The sequence below is a fragment of the Rhineura floridana genome, chromosome 4 (genome assembly GCF_030035675.1).
Source record: "Rhineura floridana isolate rRhiFlo1 chromosome 4, rRhiFlo1.hap2, whole genome shotgun sequence".
Lineage (NCBI taxonomy): Eukaryota > Metazoa > Chordata > Lepidosauria > Squamata > Rhineuridae > Rhineura > Rhineura floridana.
The window spans coordinates 186,892,150-186,912,519 of record NC_084483.1 but is presented as its reverse complement, the minus strand read 5'-3'; the positions used below and the strand labels follow the sequence as shown (position 1 = coordinate 186,912,519).

At 39.5% G+C, this 20,370-nt stretch overlaps 1 protein-coding gene across 1 annotated transcript in view; it reads left to right on the top strand.

Moving 5' to 3' along the window:
* Positions 1-18,000, top strand: part of ZC3H6 (zinc finger CCCH-type containing 6) — a 31,258-nt gene extending 13,258 nt beyond the window's left edge. Inside the window, exons 4-12 of the mRNA XM_061625524.1 lie at positions 3,031-3,268; positions 4,494-4,606; positions 5,228-5,344; positions 6,319-6,432; positions 7,228-7,335; positions 9,120-9,373; positions 10,473-10,930; positions 13,153-13,395; positions 14,758-18,000. Coding sequence (XP_061481508.1) covers positions 3,031-3,268; positions 4,494-4,606; positions 5,228-5,344; positions 6,319-6,432; positions 7,228-7,335; positions 9,120-9,373; positions 10,473-10,930; positions 13,153-13,395; positions 14,758-16,259 — 3,147 coding nt within the window. The 3' untranslated portion in view covers positions 16,260-18,000. The remainder of the gene's footprint in view (positions 1-3,030; positions 3,269-4,493; positions 4,607-5,227; positions 5,345-6,318; positions 6,433-7,227; positions 7,336-9,119; positions 9,374-10,472; positions 10,931-13,152; positions 13,396-14,757) is intronic.
* The last annotated feature ends 2,370 nt before the right edge of the window (positions 18,001-20,370 follow it).

Here is a 20,370-nt window from a genome sequence, read left to right as displayed (position 1 = left end):
TTACAGGCAAAAGGGGCAACATTTTCCCTGCTAACTAGTAAGTAAAGTTTCCAGTCATAATGAAGCAAATTTTATTCTCATTCTTTTCTAGCCTGGTATTGAAAGTCTTCCATTTACTTCTCAGTTGCTATAAAGTGTCACCTTGAACTTCACTGGTGCCTTGGCCTTTTTGATGCCTCTGCCATATTTATTATTTATAGTAAAAGTGCAATGTCCTGATAGGGAAGTAGTATCACTCTTTGGTTCCCTGTTGTGAAAGTTTCTTCTGGATTAATATGAAATTAAAGACATATGAGTGACTCAGCTGAATATCTCCCAGAAATAAAAAGGATCTTTTTCATGGGGGCCTTTGCTTTCCATCCAAGGCCTCTTTCCCCTATTTGCATAATATAAGACTTTGTGGCAGTTTTGTTAGCTTCATGTCTTCCTGAATAATTTTTCCTGAATGATTTGATTTTTCCTGACTAGTCTTAACAGTTACTCTTTGGGAAGTTAAATGTCAGTGTAGAGTCCCTAACTATTTTATTAATACCTGTGTTGTAAAGTCAGTAGTAATCTCATATTAGCTGAAGGTTAATGTGCAGCACAGTCTTATAAGGACATTTAAAATTAAGGGTGTCAACAGGGTGAAGCCTGACTTTAACACATCATTTTAGTGAATGGTTGCAATGATCACATGAAAGGTTTTTAATATAGCTTGCAACCAGATTCCAACTGAAAACTCTTAAGGGGGAAACCCAGAGAGAGGAGATTACCAGCTTTGTCTGGTTTGTCAGCTGTGTTCCTGGACAGGGATAGCCTGACCGCTGAGGTCCATGTGTTGGTAACCTCAAGGTTGGATTGCTGCAATGCGCTCTGTGTGGGTTGCTCTTTGCCCTGGTTTGGAAGCTTCAGCTGGTGCAAAATGCAACATCCAGACTGCTGATGTGGGGGCATATGGCCGACAACATGTGACATGAAGACATCTGCACTGGGTGCCCATCCACTACCAAGCCAAGTTCAAGGTCTGTGTGTTAATTTACAAATCCCTGAACAACTTAGGTCCAGGGTATCTTAGGGACCTCCTGAACTCTTATATTCCAGCTTGATCAGTGAGATCATCTGCAGAAGCAGTTTTGATCATCCCCCGAGTTAGTGAGGCTCACTTAATATCGACACAAAATAGAGCTTTCAGTGTCATTGACTAGTTCTCTGGAATGCTCTGCAAACAGATTCAGCAGACGCCTTCTGTTTTAAATTTTAAATACCTGCTGAAAACTTCTCTGTTCCTCCATGCTTATGCAGGCAATTAAGAGAATGTATTTTTGCAATAGTTGACCTTTGTTTTTACTGTACTTTTTTACTTGTTGTAAACCACTTTGATGTTTTTAAATGAAACAGCAGTATACAAATATATTTATAAAATAAATAAAATAAATCTTCCAGATTTAATTTAGAGCAGGGGAAGGGAACTTGTTGGATCCCAACTCCTGTCAGCCCCAGCCAGCATAGCCAGTGGCCAAAGATGATGAGAGATGTAGCCCAGCCACATCTAGAGGGCCAAATGTTCCTAAATCCTGTGAAAGCCCTTTCTAACAGTGTGTTACTAATCTGTAGAAAAGGGGTGGAACTGGGCATAAGAGTTGTTCCACTATGACTGCCAGAAAATAAGTTACAATATCTTCATGGTACAGAAAATAGGTAAGAAACCTTTGACTTTAATTTTTTAGTACTCATTTGAGAAATAATTAATGCTAAATGTATTATATGCTTGTTTCAGCATATTTTTATAGATTCCTTTGCAAGCACTGAGGACAGTTCATCTTACAAAAATTTATTCCTTTGTGACCTAATTACTTTGCTGATACTTGAATAATAAAATATACTAATTTGCGTAAATTCTACATGCTGCAGAATTCAGCTTTTTGGGGGAGCCATTTAGTGTTATTTGGTACATTGTTTATTGTGAGTGCCTTTTTTTAGGCAGAGTTATTTGTGATTTTGGATCTGTGGAGTTTGTAACAACTTGAGCCCTAAAGCATGAGAAAAGGATGTACTTTGAATGCTTTTATCTTGTTATTATACTGCATTCTTCAATTTCATTACAACAATATGATACAGTTAATGTGTTCAGTAAAGTCCTGTACCTTTGGCCACAAAGTGAAATATTGATAGACTGGCACCTGTTAAAAGAGCATGTAAGTTGTTCTGTTGGGGGGGGGGACTGTTAATACTACTACTCTTTTCATCCAGCATTATTTGCGTATATACACTTGGCTTAGCACAGAGGCAGCACTAAGTCTCTGCTAAAAGCAGTTATTTCTACTTCGGCTGCTTCCGTGTGATTTATTGACTGATTTTGGAAGAAATAGCAAATTAGTGAACCATTTAAGCACTCTATCCCCTACAACAGGGAGTCTTTCAAGGCCAGTATTTGTGTTGCTCTCCCTGGAACAATGAATTGAATTGACAGAAATCTCAGCTGGAGTGTGGGGAGACAGCACCCCAGATTAACATATCTGTATTCATCACAACTGTCCGTCCATCCTTGGATGATCAAGCACTAGAGGCATTCCTCCACTGTTTTTAATTTGCAACAGCACTACAGATTTAATAACTCGCACAGAACAAGTCATAATTCAGGATAGAAACTGCACATGAACACCAGTACAGTAGGGGCCCGCTTTACGGCGTTCTGCATTACGGCGGCTTTCAAGCAGGGGAAATTCCCCATTTTAAAGCCGATTTTGCCATTTTGTGACATTTTTGCAACATTTTTTCACGACGCGGCCCATTATAGTCTATGGGGCCCCACTTTACGGCGATTTCCGCTTTATGTCGGGGGCCTGGTCCCTAACCTGCCATATTAGCGGGGGCCTACTGTACATGTTATATTTTCTTGATAAAACTCTCAGTAGAGAAAACATTGAAAACAAGTTCAATTCTGACATCTAAGGTTAAAACTATATCTTGGAGGGCTGCTAGTGATTGGAGAAGAGGTATTAGGGCTGTATCCTAATGGGTGTCGAATTATCCCTTTCTTTCATCCAGCATGGGCATATTTCAGGGAAATATACCCCTTCACAGAAGTCACAGCATAATAAAAAATCAAAAAACAAAGACTATGATAATTACAGCGATGATTTTGTCTACAATGAAGATGAGAAAGAGGATTTTGCTGACCAGTTAAAACAATATAGACAAGCTAAAGAAACTTCAAATGTTGATTTAGAAGCTCCAATTTCAAAAGAACCACTGAAAAAACAAGGGATGAAAGGGATTCAGAAAGGTAAGGCAGTAGTCTAAGACTAGTCTAATTTGAGTTGCAAATCCACCCATGCATAATTATAAGATTAGCAGTGAAATAGAGCTCAAAATTAGTGCTTTCCATTAGATGGCCTGGAACAAAACTTTTTTTGTACCCAGTTGCAAATTTGCTTCTTTTTTTTAATGTCTGGCCAAGCACTAACATTGTGGTAACCCAAAGGTCTGCATATTTTGCTCCTGAGGGTTTTGGTCTCTTGACCCATCCCTTTCTCCTTCAAAACATTTACTACCATTTCTGTTGCTGCTCTTCTGTTCCAGTTTAGACTGCTTTTCTGTCTTCAAAAAAGGTTCTTTTATGTTTGTAAAGAGTGTTTGTCAAAAGTCGGACATAATAGTACAGGGGCTGCATAGCTGATGGAAAAGAGTTTACAGCAACCTTTAACAGAATTTACCTTTTTCAGTATGTCAATTACATTTTGATAAAAACAAGAAATGTTTGCTAATGTCTTATGCTATAGACACCACTTGTTGTAATATCTGAGTATTGTGTGTTTGTATGCCAGTGTAGAAAAGACTGGGTTTGCTACTGCTACTAGAGATAACGTTATATTGATGTTTTCAATACTAAATTTACTAACATTTTCAGTGCTTTGGTGCTATCAGATTAACCAATGATGAGAACATGGTTATGGGAATTGGACAGTATTCAGCTAAATAATAGTGTAAGTGGAACACCTTCCACTTGTGTAATGTCACTTCCCTCTTTCTTTCCCCCTGCGTGTGGTGTGCTGTCCCCAGAAACTCCAGAACAGATTTTAGGGAGTGCATGGGGGGAGGAGAGCGGGAGAATGTTCCATTGCATAAGTAGAAATCTTTGCACTGACGAACATTCGCTTTAGTGCTGTGTTGAATACAACCCTGAGTGTCTGAGTATAATCCTGCTGCAGTGGTCCAATTTGCACAGTAAGCCATGATCTATTCTCAAATATGCCATGGCTTATCACAAATGAGCAGTGTGCCAGCGAGCCTGCAGTTTGCTACTGTGTACAAAGGAAAATCATAAACATGTGAGAACGTAAAAGGCTAGAGAGGGGAGTCTTTTCTTCTGTTGAGAACCATGTGCCCTGAGTGCAAGTGTGTTGGGGGCTGCAATCCAATAATGGATAGAGCTGGAGTCAAAAGTGAGAGAACCAGCACTTAAGACTGGGTTAGAAAGAAACATGTGGTGTTGGTTGTTTTTGTTTTAGGTGCTGCACAAACAAGCAATAGTTACGGTATTGGCCGAGGGCGTGGCATGCAAAAGAAATTGAAACGTAAAGACCGTGGAAGGGGAAGAGGGATAAATAAAGGTCCGGAAGAGGTAAATGGAATGGAAGTGGGTCAAGTTATGTGAAAACTTGGGATTTTTTATTTAAGTCACTGGAAAAAGTATTTCCGTGTGAAAACAAGATACTATTTAATTTAGAATAAGGAGCCCTTCAGTATGATTACTTTATATGGCTTTATTGTAGCGTAATGGTACATGCATTATGAAATAAACTTTTGATGATGCTAAGCTAGAGCAAGGGGTAGTTCAGTTTTGTAATTTGAAAAAGCAACATGACCAAAATAAATACTGGTAGTCAACAGCAGTAGCAGTATTTGCAAAATTAAAATGATACAAATAGCTAGTGTCAACTTGGGGAATAGGTGGCTGAATTGTCTGTCATTCCCATCTTCTATCGCAAAAGACGAATGACAACATTCTTCATAGCTTTGCTTCTTCATAATAACATAAAGACACAGGAAGCTTCTGTACATCTGAGACCAACACTATGCCCAACTATGCTATACCTAGAATGTCAGTGCCCATATGTGTTTGACCTTAGGTGTTTTGAGAAGCTCAACTAAATCATTGTTGCTTATCATCTGAGTACTCTAATTGTATTGATTTTGAGTGACACTTGAGGAAACAACTCATTAAAACAGTTTTTTCTCCCAGGAAATAAAGCCAGTGAAGAAATGGCCAACTATGAGTCAGGCATTCATAAACCAGCATACTGTGGAACACAAAGGAAAGCAAATTTGTAAATATTTCCTAGAGGCACGATGCATTAAGGTGAATATACAATTATACACTCTTTCTAGAAGGGCTGGATGATGTATGAATTTTGTTCCAGCTTGCTCAGTAGCAACATAGCATTTATCAGACTTCTTGAGAAGTTCTTCCCCCCCCCCCAATTTTTTTTTATAAAGTATGAGATATCTTTTACTTAAGATATCTTAAGCTTAAATTGTGGCTCTATTTTGTTGGGGCATGATATTTCTTGTTCAGACTTCTATATTTAATGTTGACAGTGTGCAATGTATAAATGGAAGCTATTGCTTCCTTTTTTTAAAAAAAGTTTTTTGATAGTGTAAACATCAGTCTTCTAGTAAGTTATGTAAAATTTTGTGTGGTGTTGCGTCCCTGTGAACAGAGCAGCTTAAGCAATTCTGTCAGGTGTATGAGAAAATACAAAAACCATCAATACATTTTAGCATGTATGTGTGATAGGGCTTTTTCAGTGGTGTCCCCTGTTTATGGAACTCACTTCCCTGAGAATTTCATTCAGCTTCCGCTTTGATTCCTTTTAGAGAAGCTCTAAAGATTGGGAATAAGGGGTCTGCCTATAGTGGTTTATGTGGTGTTTTTATCGCTGCTTGTTCATTTTTTTATTTAATGAGTTAAATAATTGTATTGATTTTATAGGTAGCTATGTTGTTTGTATTTTACTGCTTTAGTTTTCTACTGTAAGCTGCTTTGGGAGGAGCTATGATCCTGAAAAATGGCATAGAAATGGCTTAAATAAAATTCTGAACCGCAGCAATCTGTTTTATGTCAGAGTAGGTATAGTTTCATGTTATCTTTTGTGCTTTTAATGACTTTTTTGCCTTACAAACAACTTTCTCCAGCCATCCCACTGGTAGAAAAAATAGCTGAAAAGCAAAGAATTATGTTTGGCAAGGTTTATCATATTATCATTGTAAATTCAACTTGAAATACAAGAATTCCACATTTAGAGCTAATAACCTCTCTCTTTATGTACCCAGGGAGACCAGTGTAAATTTGATCATGATGCAGAAATAGAGAAAAAGAAGGAAATCTGCAAATTTTATATACAGGGTTATTGTTCCAAAGGAGAGAACTGCATTTACATGCATAATATCCTTTGACAAAAGCGTTCAAAATATCCTAATTAAAGCTATTTTGTTTTAAAAATCCCATTTGTTCTAAAATTATAACTTTGTGTATAATGTAAACTGGTATTTGCAGTGATAGATGGGGATAGTTTGTGGGAAGTATTATACTTGAGATAATATATTGTTGATACTTTTTTGTTCAAACATAAAAAATGCTATGCTTATAAGTAAACAACAGGAGTCCAAAATTTTGTCTTGGCTTGCAAGCAAAACCTATTATTTGTGGTCGCCACCATCTCTTTCCTTTTCTGAGTCTTTTGGTAAGTTCAAAAGCCATACTGGACAGGAGAGGATCTATTTGTCCTTTCCTATATTGGGCGGGAGAGTGTTAGCGAGAAAGAAGAGGTGTTCTAATGGGAAGGGAGACTGCCCCTTCTTTCCTTAACAGATAATGGGTAAGAAAGAAGGGAGTCGGTTCTCTTTTCCTCTTGAGTTGCAGGAAGCAGCAGTGAGGTACTGACAGAGGTTTTTAAAAAAGCCTAAGTCTTCAGGAGAGAGGTTATATCTCTTTACCCACATGGAAGACAGGAGAGAAAAGAAGATGTGGTTTCTCTTCCTTTTATCAAATGGGAAAGAGATGTTTGCTGCTGGTGAGCAGGTGAGTAAATTTATAGAAAGGAGAAAATATGTATTCAGAAGATTAGCCAGGCATGACCCATCCTGTCCCATAAACAGTCAGGAGGGGATCTCTCTAGAGACCCTATTGAGCCCATTCCCCAAAGTGTTATACTTGTTAGAATCCTTAATACTGGCTCACATGAATTTCCTTGCAAGTTCTATCATACAGGAGCTAAGTGCTATCACGGTGACAAGTGCAAGTTTTCTCATGATCCTCTAACTAAAGAGTCAAAAGAACTGCTTGATAAGGTGAGTAACAACAACATAATACATTATCTCATACCTTAATCTGAAGCTGTTATTTCAAAAAGCTACTTTACAAAACTCAGAAAAGCCAGTGGTAACCCAGTGTTAAATGGATTTCCCAAGGAGCCTATGCAAGTTATTTGAGATTTCAGTTGCACGTGACATACTGTGTAAAAATAGGACTCATTTGGCATTTGCTATAGAACTAATCACTACAAAGCTAGGGTGCCATCTGTCAACCTAATATATTTTGGTATAGAAAGGTGTGCTGTATACTTAAGCCTAAGCCCTTAAAGTTGTCTTTGATGAAGTTGTGGGAGGTCTTAACCTCTACAAGTCCAGTGCATGAGAACCAAGTCTTGATGGTAGCCAAAAGGCATTCTGTGGACTCTTCCACCTGTGCCATATGAAGATGGGATCTGATCCTAGTGGACTTGTGTAAAAACAGTTCCCCTTCATCCATACCCTCCTTCATATGTCCTTCATATATTTTGTCTGGAATATGCAGAGGTACGCTGCAACAGATTGTAGGCATCTTTTGTGCCATGAACCCTGTTTTTTCTGTCCTACGTTCTTCCATCTTGCAAATAATGCTTCATAGGTTTTACCAGCATCTCATGATTAAGACTAACATCATATAAAAAGAGAGCTCACAGCAGGGTCTTCAGCCACAGAGTGAGCCTAGCTTCCTTGCTTTGCAAACCATGACATCACAGGTATGCATGCAATCAAACTGAATGCTAACTCAGGAACTGGTCTTGCTCCTCTATCTTTTTTCACCTAGGCTATCAGTTTGTTTGGGGTTTTTTATAGCACCATGTACACATATATTATCCATTTGTTTTGACCCCCCCATAAAAAATTAAATTGCAAAGCTCCAGGAATTTCAGGGGATGTTTCTTGGTGACATCATGGATAATAGACAAGTCAGCACCATGCACAGTCAGTTTCTACTGCAAAACTGGTAGAACTTTTTTCAGAGGTAGATTTCAAAGAGGAAAAGTATGCTTGGTTTGAACAATTAGCCATGGAAATAAAAATGTTACATTTGATTTAGGCCTGTTTCTTTCAGTCATCACCTTTTTCTTTCTGATTTCTTCTTCATGTATCTGAATATCCTAACTGCTTCTTCTGATGTAGTCTTACTGAAATTGGAAGATGCACATCAGTGCACACTAACCATACAACTGTAGGACCCAAAAGGTTTTGGGATGGGCTTGTACCCTATTTTCAATGTTAGAAAAGATTCTCCCTGAAATCAGCATTTCATTTCCTAGCCATGGTCTATCTTTCCTTTCGTTCCCATATATGAAACTAGTTGAAATAGTTGTTTCCTGTTGAAGGAAATACCATTGCCACCACCAGTTTAACAGCTTAGTCTGCCAAAGAATTGAACATTGATAGCAGTGAGCAAGTGTGAAGCCACAAGTTTGGAATGAGATTGGATTGATCTAAAAGTTTAGGATATAGTGTGCTGAAAACGTGGTTAGGTCTTTGTCGGCTAGGAGGGATTTTAGGCTTTGTAGGCTAGGCTAGGTGGGTTTTGAAAAGTGATTCCATGTTGCTCTTCAAAACGTGTTTGAGATTGAGGTATACTATATGAGTTATTTTAATCTTTTTTTATGTTTATCTGGATGTTTATGACTTTTCTATTTTGAAGGTTTTTAACCTACCCTGAGCCTTCAGGATTAGACAAGATATAATCCCAATAATTGAGTGTATAAAAGCCATCAAAATATTGCACAACAGAAACATTTTTAACTGGGTGTAATTTGTGTGTATTTTAGGTATTGAATACAGAAGAGGAGCCACAGAATGATGATGAAAAAGAAGTGGAGGAACTTAGGAAGCGTGGCATAGTTCCTCTTCCTAAGCCACCTCCAGGAGTTGGACTTTTGCCAACCCCACCAGAACCATACTCATTTACTGAGGAAGATGAAGAAAACTTCCAGGATCCCTCTGGTGAATTCAAGAAAATTCCATCTCTCTTTGAGATAGTTGTGAAACCTACTGTGGATTTAGCACACAAGATTGGAAAAACGTAGGTATTGCAACTATAAAAATTGCACAGTGTTTTAATGACACAATAAAGAAGTTCAGAACATTGGTGGCATTATAGCAAGCTTACAATATATCTGTTCAGTATTGGTCACCCATCCCCTGCTCCACTTGCCCATCTAAGTGCTGTTCTTCTTTTCTCAGCCCAGTTTTTCCTTTCCCCTCCATTGCCAAAGTACAGCACCACATTTCAGTAAGTGGGAAACTGTTGCTGAACCAGAAGTGGGACACATGCCACCAGAACAGAACACTGAATTGTTCTACAGTAGCACAACACTGTGCTCTCTGCCCAGACCTGAGAGGTCCTTTTTAAGGCTAGAAGAGAAAGGGAGAACTGCAAGCACAATTGACCCTAGAATACATCATAGTGATGGCAGGTGCAGTTTGCCACACTCAACTGGAGTAGCAGATAACCTCATGCCAATAGGAGGCACCATTAATTTTTTAGGAGCTAAAATGTGTTTATAACCTTATTTAGATCTAATATGGCTCATTAAAATGAAACATTAGTGAAAAGTTCATGTAACTATTGCCTGCCTCTTTGGACCTAAAATTTGACCTCGTATTTAAAATCCAACGCATATTTTTGAAATCCTTTTTGAAAAATGGCATAGGCAATTGGTTCAGTCAGTCCCATTTTAAATAACTGTAATCAAGGAACATCTCCAACACCCCTTGTTAGAATTTACTGCTAGAGTTCTTCCTAATATTTCACACATACACCTTTTTACAATTGTTATCTATTCATCTCACCTTGTAAGAAGAACAGTTGATTTTCATCTTTTTATTGGGCTCTGAAATATTTGAAGGCTTCATTCATGGTCCTTTTAATGTAATTGCAACATAGCCAATTCCTTTACTGTTAATAGGTGGAGGCCAAAATAATTAAAGTTCATTTATGTTATGGTATGGTTTAAAAAAATGCACAGAGTGGTAGTGTTCCTCTCTAAGAGAAAGCAAAATATTTTTGAGAGAATAGTGCATGCAGCCCTTTTTAAACTCTTGACCACAATGCTGCCTATAGTTCGCAATCTGCTTATATTTGTACAAAAATGTTTTTGACCTAATTTTCTGTCTTACAGTCCACCAGCATTCTATAATAGTACATCACCACCAGGACCAGAGTTTGAAGGAAATGATCCACATATGTACAATGCAGAATCAAGCCCAGGACATAATGGACCAGCAGGGCTCCCAGGTTCTCCTGGACATCCCTGCACAGGTCCACAGAGTCCACCTTTGCAGCCAGTTCCTCCAGGTTACTTAGGACCACAGGGCCAAGCTGGTGGACTGATGCATGGACAGCAGGGTGGGCCGCCTTTAACACCACCTGGTTCATATGGCTGTGCAGTTGCTCAAGAACATATGGTAAACATGCCCAGAGACAATCACTGCTCACCTGGTCCACCGTATCAGCAAATTCCTGGTGAACGGCTTCCAAATACTTGTTATGAGGCTCTTCAGAATCCTGCCAGTTTCTATGATAATTACTATTCACATCAGGCTGTACATAGCTTTCAGACAACCAGTAACACTGGTGGTAAGTTGTCATATTTAAATGTTATATCGTTATTTAGAAATGTGAACTAAGCAGTTGCATCTGTCATGAGAACTTGATATATATAATACCTGGGAATCACCTAGTCTTTACCCTGTTACTCAAGATTTATAAAAGCATTAACAAAATACTCATCATTACGATGGGATGTGTGTTTGTGGAGAGAGGACATATCTATTGCATGGAGTCCTAAAAGTTCAGTATGTCTCTGCACACATTGACATTTGCCCCTTCCTCTGAAATTATTATTAGTGGGGCCCAGGAAACCCTGGATCAGATGTGAAGAACAAGTAACAGTACTCCCTCCCTCAACTCCCAGAATTTCACTTAATGTTTTCCCATAAGCAACTGTTCACTTACCTGCAGGGGTCTACAGTAGTCTTGAGCCCCTCACCTGGCAATCTTCACTTGGGCGTGTCCTAAGTGCTTTGGGGTGCCATCAAGCAACAGCATCTAAAATGAACACACTCTTCAGCCTTTCCAGGAGGGACATGTGGTGTCTTGGATGCCACTGCTTCATATAGGGAAGGCAAGTGGGAAGGGGAACAGTCTGGCTTTGGTGCTGTTACTTAAAGACATCCTGAGCACCTTTAGGAACCAGTGGCCAATCCTCTTCTCACCCACAACCTTTCCTGCTCCAGAGCAGGTAAGGCCATTGGGGGCAGGGGTTGCTGATGTGGCCATAGCTCTTTGAGTCGACCACGCAGCTCCCATGTGATACCCCCTCCAAACTCCTCTACCAGCTGATTGCAGGGAGGGAGTGGTCATCCTAAACTGGTGCCTGGAGGCTGTGAAGGGCTGGATGTGGGCTAAGCTGAAACTTGAGACAAGACAGAAGTGTTGCTGGTCAGGGGGAAAACTGCACCAGGGTTAGGGTTGCAACCTATTCTGGATGGAGTTGCACTCCCCTTGAAGGAGCAGGTCCGCAGTCTGGGAGTGCTCCTGGATCCTGCTCTGCTGCTTGAATATCAGGTGGCTGCAGTAGCCAGGAGTGCTTTTGGTCAACTCAAACTGGTCTGCCAGCTGAGTCCGTTCTTGGAAGCAGTTGAGTTGCCACAGTGACACATGCATTGGTGACATCGAGGCTTGATTACTGTAAAGCACTCTATGTGAGGCTGCCTTTGAAAATGGTTCAGAAATTAGAGTTGGTTCAAAATGCAGCAGCCAGAATGTTAACTGGAGCATGGCACAGGGAACATATCACCCCTGTGCTTTATTGACTCCACTGGCTCCCAGTTTGTTTCCTGGCCCAATTCAAAGTGTTGGTTCTGACCTTTAAAGCCCTAAATGGCCTTGGACCAATGTATCTGAGGGACCACTTGCGCCCATATGTACCTGCCCGGGATTTAAGATCATCTGCCATGGGTCTCCTCTGCGTGCCTGGAGTGAAAGATGTTAGACTGACAAGCACACAGGAGAGAGCCTTTTCAGCTGTGGCCCCAAGCTTTGGAATACCCTACCCCAAGAAGCCTGCCCTGCTCCCTCCCTGATGGTTCTCTGGAGACTTCTGAAAACGATCTTGTTCTGGAGAGCCTTTGGGAGGGACTGAAGGTAAAGTCTGACACTGATTTTATGCCTTCTATGTTACTTTTTACCTCAGTAGTCCCTTCAGTTCCACTCCCTATATATGTATGTGTGTATATGTTTATATATTATTTTATGTATTTTAATTTATTTTAATGTTTTTGCGATTTTTATTGTGCACAATTTTATTATGTGCATGCTTAATTTTATTGTAAGCCTCCCTGAGTGCCCTATTTTAGGGTAGAAGGGCAGGATAGAAATATTTTAAATAAATAAATAAAATAAAACTTTCTCCCAGCTTTAGAGCTGGGGAAGTGGCAGAGCCACCCCTGTCTACCTTTGCAGCTTCAAAGTTGACAGGAAGGCTTGGTTATTTATTATGCTTGCTAGAGGACAGTGCAGCTTGGTACCATGAGAAAAAGCAAAAGGTTCATTCAGGGAAGCCACTATGGTGCATCTAAACCTGCTCCCTGCCTCTGAGAATTAAGCCGCCTCTTATCTATAGAGCTGCATCCCTTCACATACTTAACCCCACCTTGGGGTATGTTTCTTGGTCACGTGACAGAAAGTTGGAAACTGGCTTTTGTAGAGAGATCAAATGGTAGTTAACACCTCTTGGCAACTTCTTTTTAACTTAAGTTGAACATAAATACTAATTCTTTGTAATGCTGTTAATGCAGATGGTGCATGGCAAGGAGAATTTACAGATCAACAGTCTCACCATGTGTCTTCCGATTCATATAATAGTGGCAATGAGTATGAGTCAGACTGTGCCACCACAGCAGGCCACAATTCAGCTATTAATGTACCAGATTTTCTTCCTGCAATGCAGAAAGCTCTTTTTGTAAGACTTAGTCAGAAACAGCAAGATGATGGAGAACAGATAAACAATCAACGTCAAAGATCACTGAGTAGAGAAGAAGGTATTGTCAAATTTTGCACTTTTAAAATAATATGTTTTAATGTGCTTGTGTGCCCTTTTCAAATGTTTATGAAAGTTTACTTCCTACTAAAAAAATTTTTCCTTTCAATTTTTACAAAGGACACTCACATTTTTGCAGAATCCAGATTGGTCCAGGGAAGGGGTTCTGTGGCTGATTCCATTATGGAGATTAGGCAATCTCTCATCTCCCCTCCCCCCCACACAAAAAACAACAGCCACTTGCAATGGCAAGGTTGCTTCCACATTGTAGTCCATCTGCACTTATTTGTTTGAGGTTGTGCCTGTATTCTGCAAAACTGATACAACTGCTTCATGAAATGCATGTTACAATTTCAGTGGTTAATGAAAAAAATTGATTATGTAAATAGTGGTTATAAAAATGATGAATGTCACTTTTGTCAATATGTATTTATTTTCTTCTTCCCATGAATGTGAATACTTTCAATCCACAGCAGACCAAGTACTTTTGCTCTGTAAAATGGGATTTTCAGAATTCCAGTGGTACTGAGAGGTGAATTACGAGTTCAGGCAGACAGGCATTTTCCTCTTGAGGCTCTTATAGATGGAGGCAGTGGTTTTCCTCTCTCCCAGTAGCACATACCTGAGCTAGATTTTTCTGTCACAATATCCAGACTTTAATTCCCATCTGCGTCATGTAATACTGAGTTCAGCTCTAGTTCTGAAAGGTGAATAACCAGAGCCTGCCTTAATTTTGCTCTGTTGAATGGAAAGGAAGTTCTTTCTTGTAGTAAGGTCAGTTTGCGGGAAGAGATGGACAGAAGGTGTATTTTCAAATCAAAACTAACATGCTGGGTATGGGTATAATCCCTGTCATCTTTTTATCCTTTTTCCTGTTCTCTGCTAGCTGCAAGAACTTTTTTTTAAAGGAAGAAATTGGGGTGGAACAGTTAATGCTTCCATGTTTTAACTGCTGTTCATTTCACTAAATATTTGCATATTTATGTAGTTCTTCACTTGCTTATCATTAAAGAAGCAACATATTTGACTCATTTTCAATTAGTGAGCTGCTAAAACACATACAGTTCTGTTGATTGGCCAGTTACGAGTTAGTTCATGTTTCCTCCTTATATAGCATTTGCTATTCATATTTAGGGTTGAATATTGGCTAATACAAGCCAAGAGACAGCAACAGGGTTATGGTTAAATATTTTTTGTTCCTTTCTTCCTACCATATTTGTCATCCTAACAGGAAATTAGAATAACTCTCTTTTACATAATCTGCCAATTTCCAGGCACTATTGAGAAATTCTGTTTTGCTTATTTTTGGTTAGGAAAAAAAACATGTCTACTGAAATGTGTATGGTGTCTTGTCTTTTTCTAGATGATAATGTAAACTGGTACTCCAGTAGTGAAGAGGATGAAGGAAGCAGTGTTAAATCAATATTAAAGACCTTAAAGAAACAAAGTGAGACATTAAGGAAGCAGCAGCAGCACTCAGCAGACCAACAGCTGCGTGTTTTGCCTACCGACCCAAGACTTGCTAAAGAGCGAGGTCCAGGAAGCCAAGCTGTTGATCCCAGGCTCAGATCAGCTTCAAGATCAAATGTTAGAAAACCGTCAGACTCAGGAAACTTGGACCCAAGACTTGCACGAGATCCGAGAATTTTAAAGGGTAATGAAAGCAGTCATGGAAGCTCATCTGCTAGCGCAGCAAAGCTAGACTTGCATCGCACAAACCCTGGTGTCAAGATCATGCAAAAAGGATTAGAGGAGGAGGAGGAGGATGGAGAACGAGAGCTGAGAGAACGAGCTTTTCTAATACCATTGGAACCTCTGCCTGGAGTAACATTACGGGATCCAAGATCTCAGCTTAGGCAGTTTAGCCATATTAAAATGGACATTGTTCTGAGCAAACCCAACTTTGCTAAGCATATTGTATGGGCTCCTGAAGACTTACTCCCGGTACCTTTGCCGAAACCAGACCCAGTGTCCTCAATCAATTTACCCCTTCCTCCGCTTATAGCTGATCAGAGATTTAACCAATTACGGAACATCAAAAGTGATCCCATCCCAACTGCAATACCATCTGACCCAAGACTAGCCACAAAAGCAAAAAATAACACAAATTTAGCAATCAGAAGTGGCTCTTTGGACCACTCTACAGATTCACATCCTGGTATAAACAAATTGGGAGACCCTCGCTTGCAAAAAACAATTGACCCCAGGCTCCATAGACTGTCCAGTACAGATTCTCATCATGGAATAGTGAAGGATCTTTTGCCTCCAAAAACTGACCCCAGGTTAGCCAAATCTAGTACTGGTACAACACAGTCCTCAGAAGCTGCAACCTTTCAGTCTGATTCAGATGTGTTACCTCCATATGCACCTAAGCTATCATCTGCTACCACAAAACTGGGCACTCCTAGCTCAATATTAAGTGGCATTAGTTTGTACGATCCAAGAAATCACACTTCATCAGACCCCTCTCCAGTTAATTCAGGGGAGAATGGAGAGAACCAGAAAAAGGGTATTTTGAAAAGTGCTGGCCAAAATGAAGGTACGCTTCCAGAAGAACAGTTGCCTCAAAAAACATCCCTTCACATAGAAAAAGGCATGGAAACATTTGGAGAAGCCAATCCAGATAAAGTGGGCAGTGTCAGTAAATCTCAGGCTAAACACTCCAGTGCTGCTCCAGCAGTACACAATCTTCCCATCCAGGCTTTGTCAGGGTTAATCAGACCACAATACAGCGATCAGAGGCAAATAAGGCAGCCTGGGCAGATCAGTCAAACATCAGAAAATGATCCAAATGGGGAATCAGATGACAAATCACTGAAAGATGTTTTTAAGACTTTTGACCCAACTGCTTCACCTTTCTGTTAGCTATTTGTTTATGAAGACTTTTTACCATTGTGAATAATTCAAGTTTCGGCAGTTTTGTAACTAATTTACCTCTGTGCTTTATTTATTTTTAAATTATAACCAGAAACACATTTGGCTGCTATTTTCAGAACCACATGCAGTAACACAGTATGCTATAGTGTTTGCCAAGTTGGTATTTTCTATATAATTTTCCCATTTCAGGGAGACTAATCATTGATCTGTTTTTTTTAAAGAAAAAATAGACATATCATGTTAGATTTGAAAGAAGCACTTTCATTGTAAATAATCATTAAGGATTCAATTTGAAGACTTGTATATGTGTAATGTGTCTTTTCAAAATCAGCATTTAGAGAATGTTTGCCACTTTTGTATGATTGTATAGGTTCAAGCAATATAATGTACATTACTGTGAGAGGCACTATTTAAAATAAAAATTATCTGATCTATCAAGGCCAACTTGCTAAATAACAAAATACTGATTTTTTCTGAACATTTGACACAAGGCATCATTTTTTTATTCATGAAGTTGATATTCATAGCCTAAAAGATACTGTATTGCATATTGAGGAACTGAAACATTTTTAAAGTATTTTATTCTATGGTGTATATAGAAGAAATTGCAAAGGCCATAACTAAAACATTAGAGTTTTAAGTAGAAAATATCTAAGTTGTATGTGTAAAAAAATGTATTTACTTTTTTCATGTATACACAATTCTCAATTAGTGCTGTCACATTGTGGTGTTCATGTATTCAACGTATTTTTGTATTCAACTGCTTAATTTGTATTGCTTTTTTGTATTGATGTAACAACAGTAACATATATTCATGTGTCTATGACATTTTTAACAAATTAAAAAAAGTGAAAATCTCTTGACTTTTCACAGACTAGAGTAGATTGCTATAATGCTGGAAAATCTGCATTGCAGACTGTATTTACCTACCACTTTTTCTCCCAAACAGTTGTTGGTCCACCTGGTCATTTCTTCCTTCCCACTTTATTCTCATTCAACAACCCAGTGTGGTACATTAGGCTGAAAGAGAGCGAGTTTCATAGCCAAGAAGGGGTTTGAACCCATGTCTCCTTATTCTGGCACTCTGTCGACTGTCCTCCATTGACTTTTTTTGTGAATGGTAGTGAAGCTGAAGCTATCTGAAAGAGAAGTGATAAGCATTTTGCTCTTGGGGACCAGATTCTATAGTCCCCAGATTCTGTAGTCCTTACCATATGAAACACTTTTGTGTTCAGATGAAAGGCAAGGGCAGATTTGCAGCCTTGTGCATAGGCAGGAGCTAAGGATGTGAACAAATACGATCTTGGAGACAAATAAATTCCTGCATTGAATTTAGACCCTTGGGAGAGCATAAATTCTTCTCTGATGGTTGGAGCATGAACAATGTCAGAGTCACAGCCTGCTTCTAGCCAGAACAAGTGATGTTGATAACACTTCTTGTTTGTCTCTCTTGACTTATCCATGGAGAATTTAAAGATAATTTAACCCGCTTTCCCCAGCAGCACTATACCGTAGCTTGGAATTTGTTGTAGATTGTTTGTGTGTGGCTCTCACCTTTGCTGTCTGCCACCTCCTTATTTATGGGTAACTTGTAATTGTCATGCAAATACCCATGCTCAAGCCAGGGAAGGGGCAGGTGAATATTAGACACCATCTCTGTTATCTTTTCGGCACCTGCTGAAGACCTTCCTCTTTCAACAAGCCTTTCAAGTAGAGATCTTATCCCAGTCTGCATCTGTGTTGGAATTGCTTTTTAATATATTTTAACCCTTTAAAAAAGTTTTAAAGCTTTTTAAAAATATTTTTAAAGATGTTTTGTTTTAATATGTTTTTAATGGTGTGTTTTAATATATTTTGAAGTTTGTTTTTATGATGTTTTAAATTGTTTTTAGTGTTCTTGTTTGCCACCCTGGGCTCCTACTGGGAGAAAGGGCAGGATATAAATCAAATAAATAATGCTAGAGGAAATGTGAGTAGGCTCTTTTGCCCTTCTTAGCAAAACAGACAGGACGAAGGGAGGAGAATCCAGTTGTTCCCCCTGGCCAGAGTAGCTGATATCATTTGTCTCCTTTAATAATTGTATTTTCCAATAAAAGGAGCAGGGGAGTGTGTTCATCCAATCTCAGCTGCTATGGAACAGGCAAAGAAATTGAACTTGAGCCTTCTCTCTTTCTCCATGATCCCCTACTTCAGCCACATGGTGATTGTTGCAAGAAAAGACAGCTTCTCATATTGTGGTCTGGCTATTCTGTACTTGATTGGTTTGGACTTTCCTGTGTGTTCAATTCACTCTGCAAAAGATTCACATTATTTCTTGCCCATAAGAATTCCTTCCCTCCTAATGCATTAATGCCCTCTCATGTTCAGAAATATTTCTTTTATTCGTTTGAAAGGGGGGACCATGGTGGCATTGGTGCATGCAGAAATTCCCAAGTTCAACTCCTGGCATTTTCCGTCACAGGATCTCGGTAGCAGGGGACGGGAAAGATCTCTGCCTGAGATTCAGAGAAGCTTTGCTAGTGAGAGTAAATAAAATGAAGCTAGGTGGACAAATAGTTTGATCTGGTGTAAGGCAGCCTCCTAAGGTATGCACTCCCCTTCTCCTTTGCCGGACGGTACAACTAAACAGATTTTAAAAAGTGGGCATCAGCACGGATTTCCTCCACTATTCAATACATTAAGTACAGATGGGCCTTTTCCATGTGCAGCTATGCTGTGATGCCAGCTTTTCCGTGCTTTTAGTGGAATTGCATGTGGGCTAAGAGTCATGGAAAGTAGTCTGGATTGCTTTGTATCTGAAGAACCATGGTGCCACTTTGCCTTAGCTACCATCTAGTAAAACCTTAATATGGGTCCTTTCTTCTAGATACAATTCTTATGTCCCCTATCAATTGGTAGCTCTGTGTTTTTATCCATTTCTTATTTCAGACTCTTACCACAATTTCCCTCGTTCCTATGGCTTAGTTTGTTCATCTACCTCTTGGACCTGGCATACTGGGAAAGGTGCTGTCTGAAAGTTGAGAGGAGGACAAGTTATACCGTGTTTGGAAAATCTGCCTTGTTTCATCTTGAAAAGCCACACATAATACATGCCTGTTCCATTAGGAAGGCGGGGCGTGGCCAGCAGGGCTACAAGATGGCTGCCTAGTTTCCCAGCTCCACTCTCCTCCAGATAATATTCCCAAATTAAACATGGTAATCTTGAAAATCTTGCTTCTCCTTATAAGTCAGGGCCCCCGGGGTATGCTATTGACCATTTCTAAAGCTAAAGAAGGGGGTTTAATGGGCCATTTTTGGCCCTTAGAGATTGTCCAATAGCAACAAAGAAACCAGTGGCTGACAATATGATGCCTGGTCAAGCAAAAACCTCATGTGCTGCGACCAAGGAACCCGGGACCGCACTTCCTAATTTTTGCGATGAACTAGCCACACAATTTAGATACTTAAATGAAGAAATGGAATGTTGCTGGGAAGCAAACGTAAAACCCTAGAAGATATTTATTATTTGATTTATATTCCAGCAGGAGCACATGGCGGCAGACAAAAACACTAAGAACCTTTAAAACATCATGAAAACAGACTTTAAAGTACATTAAAATAAAACTTCTTTAAAAACATTTTTTAAAGCTTTCAAAGCAACTTTTTTTAAAAAACAGTTAAGAACAAAAAGGTTTAAAAACATTAAAAAGCAATTCCAACACAGATGCAGACTGGCATAAGGTCTCTGCTTAAAAGGCTTGTTCAAAGAGGAAGGTCTTCAATAGGCGCCTAAAAGAACAGAGATGGGTAGGTGCCGCCACACTAAAGGTCCATTTCCTATGTTGTGCAGAACGGACCTCCTGATAGAGGCCCTCAGCTGCAGAGTGCAGTGATCGACTGGGTATATAAGTTGTAAGATGGTCTTTCAGGTATCCTGATCCCAAGCTGTATAGGGCTTTGTACACCAAAACTAGAACCTTGAACTTAGCCCAGTAGCAAATGGGCAGCCAGATCAATTCTTTCAGCAGCGGGGTGACATGTTGGCGATACCCTGCCCCAGTAAGCAGTCTCACCACCGCATTTTGCACCAGCTGCAGCTTCTGGACCAATCTCAAGGGCA